The 7,024-nt window shown below is 38.8% G+C and overlaps 1 protein-coding gene across 2 annotated transcripts in view; it reads right to left on the bottom strand.

Moving 5' to 3' along the window:
* Positions 1-63: 63 nt before the first annotated feature.
* Positions 64-7,024, bottom strand: part of rorcb (RAR-related orphan receptor C b) — a 41,048-nt gene continuing 34,087 nt past the window's right edge. For both annotated transcript variants that reach the window (XM_017496415.3, XM_017496416.3), the window contains one exon: positions 64-4,345. In XM_017496415.3, coding sequence (XP_017351904.1) covers positions 4,184-4,345 — 162 coding nt within the window. In that variant the 3' untranslated portion in view covers positions 64-4,183. The remainder of the gene's footprint in view (positions 4,346-7,024) is intronic.

Below are 7,024 nucleotides of genomic sequence, written 5' to 3'. Positions count from 1 at the left end.
GTTGAAATAGCAGGTTTATATCTCAGTATTATTACTTGTCCAAAAACCATTTGATCCCTTCAATAGTAGAAAAAAACCCACTTTATTACATTCTTTAAAGCACATTTTTTTTTAAAACATGGTGTTACAATGAGATGAATTGTTAAGAGATTCTAACATTTTGTAATAAAACACCAATAAATGTGAAAGGAAAACAAAAATAGGTATTTCTATGGTGTTAAAACAGACCATGAAACGAACAAGACATGTTTTTTGGACACGCAATTATAAATGGACAAAACAGTTACAGTCCAACCAAACTAAGCTCACATTAAAACAACATACATCAATGAATAATTTTTTATCTTTATTTATTTTTTTAAACTAGTGTATAGAATATACCTAATATAATTCAGACTCAAAAATCTTATAGTTTAACATTAGAAGAAAGAGGAAAGGTCTTTGACACTTTGTGTTCGACATTCACAAAAATATATACTGTATAATATATAGCTACAGGACACAGTGATTGAGGATACGGGTCTCTTGTTCGGTGCAAAAAGTGGGGTGCCTTTACAGTATGTGTGCATACGTGGGTGTGGGTGAGTGTGTGTGTGTGTTTTGTGTCTGGTTGGCAAAGCTAGGAGACTGGTAGAACAGAGACCAGCTAGCTCCCTGAGTGATTTATATAAAATGCTTATTTTTGTAACAGGTGGATGGAAAACAAAAGATTTGTTCCCCTTCTTACAACCAATAACCAGAGCAAACTAAGCACACAGAGAGATTAGTCTCCTTGTGATGTACTGTACATGTACCTTCAAAAATGATGACATTGCATGCACCTAAAACTAAAATAATTACATATAATGTACTGTGCAAACCCTCATTAGTACTAATGATGCCTTCGTTTCTCTTGAATGCTTCAGGCTGCTCAGAATTTGAGATTAAAAGTCTAGGGGGTGGAGCTGGACCTGATCCTGATCCAACTCCTCTTATAAGCCTAATCCTAAGCCCTAACCTATAAAAATGCTGTACAAACACATAACATATTCAGCCACATTGAGTTGTCTCCACTTCTTGGCTTTTTGAGTCGACTCCCCCCAAGCTGGATCAGGTCCAACTCCACCTCCTGGACTTTTGGTTCTGTAGCAAGGGGGTGCTTGTAGATTACAGTGGATTTTGAAGAAATTTGAACGTAACAGTATTTGAGTAGTGTCTGAGAATTATCAGAGTGTATGAGTGTTTGATGGTACAGACTACAAAAAGCCTTTACATACAGGAATCCTTTCATCATGCTGAAGTGTACGAGCAGGAGGAAAGGTGGGGAGAAACAGGAAGTGGGACACTAAAACAGGTAGCCACAATTTACAAAATAATACAGAGGACAAACCTGAACCGGCCCTGGATGCATGTGTGTGCATGAATGTGTATGTGTGTAATGTGTGTGTGTCACATACTGAGTCATCTTTTTCATCAATGAGTGTCTATGCATCGGCTGTCAGAACAGTTCCAACAGCATGTCAGTCACTCAGATCGGCCATGAAAAAGGGTTCCTGAATGTCGAGCAGGTCCATGAACATGTCCTTCTTCACCACTGGGTTAAAAATATGCATCTTCTGACTGGAGTGTCATCACGTGGTCTTGTAACAAGCATCCTTTCTGTTAAAAAAACACTCAGAAAAGTGGAATAGCCGATCAGCTGTAACATTTTTCAAAAGAGCACGTTCCTTGTTTGCACTGCCTAGTTCCTGTTGCCAGTTCATTGTTCCTGGCCAAATAGGAAATCCCAAGTCCAGTCCTTGCTTTTTCTTGAAAGTCCTGTTCTCTATTCCTTTTACTCCTGCTGTCTTCTACACCCCCCCTGTCCGTGTCTCTCGGTTCATATACATATATGTATCTATTTATATGCATCCTTCATCAAAATATCTATAAATGAATGCATAAATTCAAAGGAACACAATTCTTACACTTTCTGTAAAAGTGCCATTTACAAGGACAGATGCACTGGGACTGAGGTTTCTCATTGCATTAAAAAAATAAAAATAAAATAAAAACAAAAGTAACTTAAAAGCAGCACCGAACACTGTCTGAACACTCAAGCCTGAGGAAGTGTGAGCATGTACAAGCCTTCTTTTTCCTTGATGTACTACTTTGTGACACATTTTTATTGCATACTATTAACTATGCCAGCTTGTAGGTTTGGGCGATTTGGCAATATTTCATAGTGAGGACAAGAGATATCATGATATTCAGAAGTGCTCGCCAGGGGTGTAATCATATGAGCATTTGCATGAGTATGTGCCTTGGGTTGTCATTTTCAGTTCCTGAAAACATTAAAACATCGAAATGTAATAATGATAGTATTTGCGTGATTCGTTCGGACTCATTGCAACACGTAACAAAACAGTCCGTATGGGATTTCTGAAGTTTGTTTTTTGATTGTAGCGGATCAAAATGCTTGCTTTTGCTGTTTTTTTTTTTGTTTTTGTTTTTTTAAATTGCGATGCAATTTGCAGAGTTCTTTTTTCGCACTTTTAATTCAGAGAACTACTTGAATTGGTGACATTGCGATTGAGCAAAATTGTTTTGCACTGCCTTTCGCAGTGATGTTTGCTGATAAACGAGACCTTTTAGTTGTACTCGTGTTCGACGCACGTGAATCAAAGAGGGCTTTTTTGACATAGCACTAGACATGGAGAATTATTCAGAGCTAAAGAGAAAATCTTCAGGGCTACAGCCCCAGATGCCCTGCCAGGTTACACCCCTGAGCTGTGCATTTGAATGAAACCTAATGAAGCGTGGCTAACTTCCACTGGTTTGACTCACCAGGGGACGTGTCCCATTATGCTGTTAGCTCGCTCTGTACCCCTGGATGTGTTTTTGAATCCTGTGTTCCCCACTACAAAATACGAACTTTCCAATTACAGTGGAGATTTCTTACGCTCGCGTTGAATCAGAGATTTATAGCTGCCTGAATGGATTTCTCTGGCTAGTATGCTAGCTGTATTAGCGCGTGAAACATAGAATGTTTAAGACAAACGTGCTTTTTGCAAACTCCTGAATCGAGATAAAGTTTTGAGATACACTACTTCGTCTGAGAGAGCGTTGCCTTGATTAAGTTTAAACGTTTATTACACCTCATGTGATACAAGTGGTATTTCATGATGGATAGTCTATTAACTTTGGATATACAAGCATAAGGAATTGAGAGCCTTGTAACAAACGATACAATGCACCGTATCATTACACCCCTAGTGCTAGCATAACAGCATAACATACTGAACCCTTGAAGTCAAGGGTGAGCTGCACTTTGATGACTACAGAAACATACAATTTAACATGAAAAATAAATAAAGTAATTAATTAGTAATATTTATGCTTGTTATCTTCCATAACAATGAATTTTGCTAGTGTTTCATTGATGATATTTTCAGAAAGGTGTGTTGTGACGTTATTCATCATGATATCGATATCGTATCATCATATCGCCCAGCCCTACCAGCACACTCAATGTGTCGATCGTGGAGGTTGGTCCTTTTGTACTACCAAACATCTGGGCACTCACTGGTTTCAAGAAGATTCTTGATTGTCACATGTAACCAACATGGGTTTCGTAAAGCATTTCCGCGAACCAAAGTGCAGTATGTACATTCGGTCGCATATGTATTAAGTGCTGTTATAGGGACATACATTCATAATTAGTCCACGGCGTTAAGCGTAAAGGGGAAGGTACGTCGTTTTATTCCAGATGTTACCGCACCTGAGCTGGGTGATCGGAAATGTCTGGTAGAAGTGCATTGAGAAAAGGACCAGAACAAAAATCTGTGCCGGAGGCAGAGGGTCCCTGAGGACAGGATTATGAACCTCTGCCTTAATAGATACTCTTAAATAATACGAAAGTGCTTTCAGGTGTTGTCGTGTGTGTGTGTAGAGAGAGGAGTATTGTGTGTTGGCCCCTATACTAATTTGTGGTGCTCTTTGTACATAATAGTAACTAAAAACGCCAGATTGTCTGGGCTGCTAAGAGGTTTTGACAGGTTTCGATTTCTTTTTAACACTATTCTTTAACACTATTCTTTATAGTCCTCCGTCTTTGACGTCCTCTCTTTCACACGTCCTCTCTCTGCACCAGTGAATCTGATTCTCTTCCTCTTCTGCCATATCTCCACCCCCCTCCCCCCTCCCAGCCCCTCTCTCCTTGCTTCTAACTGTCAGTGGAGTCAGGGAAGTTGATCTCGCTGCCGAACACTTCCCTGTAGAGAGGAGGAAAGCTGAAGGCCGTTTCGGGGTGAAGCAGCCGGAAAAACTCCAGTTTATCGATGTGGAGGTTACAGATTGACTTCATCTGCGGCAGCTTGGACGCCATCTACGAAGCGAGACATCAAAAGAAGAATTGCAGAATTAGCAAATGCTTATGAAATTTTATGAAACACATCATTCCGTATAATAGTTCTGTCCCATTTCACTGACATGGTCCCATAGGTATTATGTCCAGCAGGGGGTGCTAGTAAGAAACTGTTAAACAGAAGTAGAAGGCACTTTTCCACTTTGAGCTCTTCAAGTCAAATCAAGGGACCGCCAGGGTAGGCCTGTCACCATAACTACTTTTGTTGGACATTATACTGGTCGGGAAATAATTGCGATACACAATATTATTGTCATTTTAAGACCATTTTATGCCACTGATATTACGGCTGGCCGTTTTTCACAATTCATTTGGTTATTTTGAATGGCTGTTTTAATGCAATTTTCAAAACGTTCTAATCAAGATTGTACATGTTTATATATGCGGATTTAAAATTTTAATTAAAACATTCATGAATGCTAATTAAAAGTTTAAACAAATATGAAGGAAAGGCAGCCTTCGTAAACACCTATCCTAAAAGAGTAGGGGTATAACCTCGGTGTCCTGACGAAATTCTCCCATTGGACCCTCTCTGTTATGGCCCTGTAATGGCTTATCTGTAATAATCTCCATCTCTGAATTGGCTACATCACTCTCTCCTCTCCACTAACAGCTGGTGTGTGGTGGGAGTTCTGGCACAATATGGCTGTGTCGCATCATCCAGGTGGATGCTACACACTAGTGGTGGTTGATGAGATTCCCCCTCCCATACTGTTTAAAGCACTGTGAGTTTCTAGAAATATAATCTCTATATAAATGTAAGGAATTATTATAAACACCTCCAACAGCCTGCGCGGATCCCAAACACTGCACTCTTTGATTAAAACAACAACAACCACAGCAACAACAACAACAAAAAGATTAACAGGCAGCAGTTCGCTAAGCACTGAGCTCATAGCAAAAAGTTCAAATATCACTTCAAAGATATGGAATTGGTACAGGTTTGAAAAGTCAGATGTATGTAAAATATAATGCTACATTTCATCTTAAGTAGTAATTCGCCGGTTGGAATTACGTCACTTTCGACAGACGAAGTGGGGAACTGATCACCCCAATGTTTTTTCGTATTTTCTTAGCATCAAGCTAAGCAGCTAAACCCGGGTTCACACTGTACGATTTTGGCCACAATTTGGTCATATGAGACAAATTTTGAGAATAATAAAAGATTCCTATAATCCCAGGCCAAAATCTGTAGTCTTTGATCGCTAGTTTGACGTGTTCCCTGACAGCCAATTAACGGACGTTGCGATCAAATTTTTCCTCCGATTAAATTCTGGCAGTGTCAGAAGATTTGAGGCACAGTCCTGTAGAGTGGCTTCACCTACTCCATATGAGTCTTCTTGCGTGCGTCCGCTTTTCGCGTCTTGACTGTCATACAGTCCGACATTAATGACAGTGAGATCCTACAGTGTGACATGGCTTACAGTGGGGGATCGTGTTCATACAGTCTGACAAGAAACAGTCGCAAAGGACTTTTCAAAATCGCACAGTGTGCACCCGGCTTAACTCGGATGAGTGATGTATATTTTCTTTCTCAAATGGAAAACTGTTTGGTCAGTGGTTTAGACTTAACAAACAAATATGTCTGTATATTGATTAATCTAAAGCTAATACTTGCATATGCAGCATAATTCATTTAAATGTCAGAAGTTTTACTTTGTTTATTTCTGATGCTGTCTGCAACCATGCTGATTTGACGTCACTCCGTAAACGAGGACTGAACGCGGATATGAGAAGAGTACCCCAAATTGACTTCTCCATTGCGGTGGCATTTGATGTCACGAAAGACATCAAATGACACGAAAAAGACACGAAAGGGTGCACTAAGTTGTGCAAAATTAGCAACCGCTATAATATAGTGCAAATAATGTGCAAATATCCTTTAAAAAAAGAAAAAAAGAAAAAGAGAACCATTGTTTGCACTATTTGCTATAGATGGTGCTGTTACTGTTTTCCCAAAGTACATTCTAATGAATAAAAAACCGTTTTGAAATAAAGTGCGTAATTTTTCAATTGCATTATCTAAAAACAAACAAAAAAAAGTCGAAATCGTAATTCACAATAGTTAATAAAGTTTTTGTGCAATATCGCCCAGCCCTAACTGATATAATGAAAATATAAGAGCGTAATAATGCAAGTACACCCTTTCAAAAAGCAATGAACTGTTAAGTGTTACAAATATTCAGACATTGGAACTGGAATGTCAAAAAATTGTCATGTCATGTTTATTCATTTCAGTCAGTCGTACTCTGACTATAATGCCATCGAAAATGCAAAAATTAAAGCAAATATTCACACATTTTAGATATGAAATTAAACATGCATCAACAAAAATATGTGAAAGCTACCCTTGTTGTGAAAACCTGACCTCCTGAAATAATAACATTACAATGAGAACACTATTGTAATAGAATATTGTTAATTCTTTATGCTTTAGTTCTGCACTGTCCGTGTTTTAGTGCATTGTTATGGAACGAGCGTATTCACAACGTGACTTTCCATTTCCACTACCTAGTGCGTTATTTAAGTTTATTCGCGTCATTTTGTTCAGAAGCAAGTTGTAATATGAGGTTTATGTTGTGTAGGTGTCGGATTAACCTCACATGCATATAGGATGTGTTTGGCGAGTTAATTAACCCG

The sequence above is a fragment of the Ictalurus punctatus genome, chromosome 20 (assembly GCF_001660625.3).
Source record: "Ictalurus punctatus breed USDA103 chromosome 20, Coco_2.0, whole genome shotgun sequence".
Taxonomy (NCBI): domain Eukaryota; kingdom Metazoa; phylum Chordata; class Actinopteri; order Siluriformes; family Ictaluridae; genus Ictalurus; species Ictalurus punctatus.
This window is presented reverse-complemented; position numbering and strand designations above follow the sequence as displayed.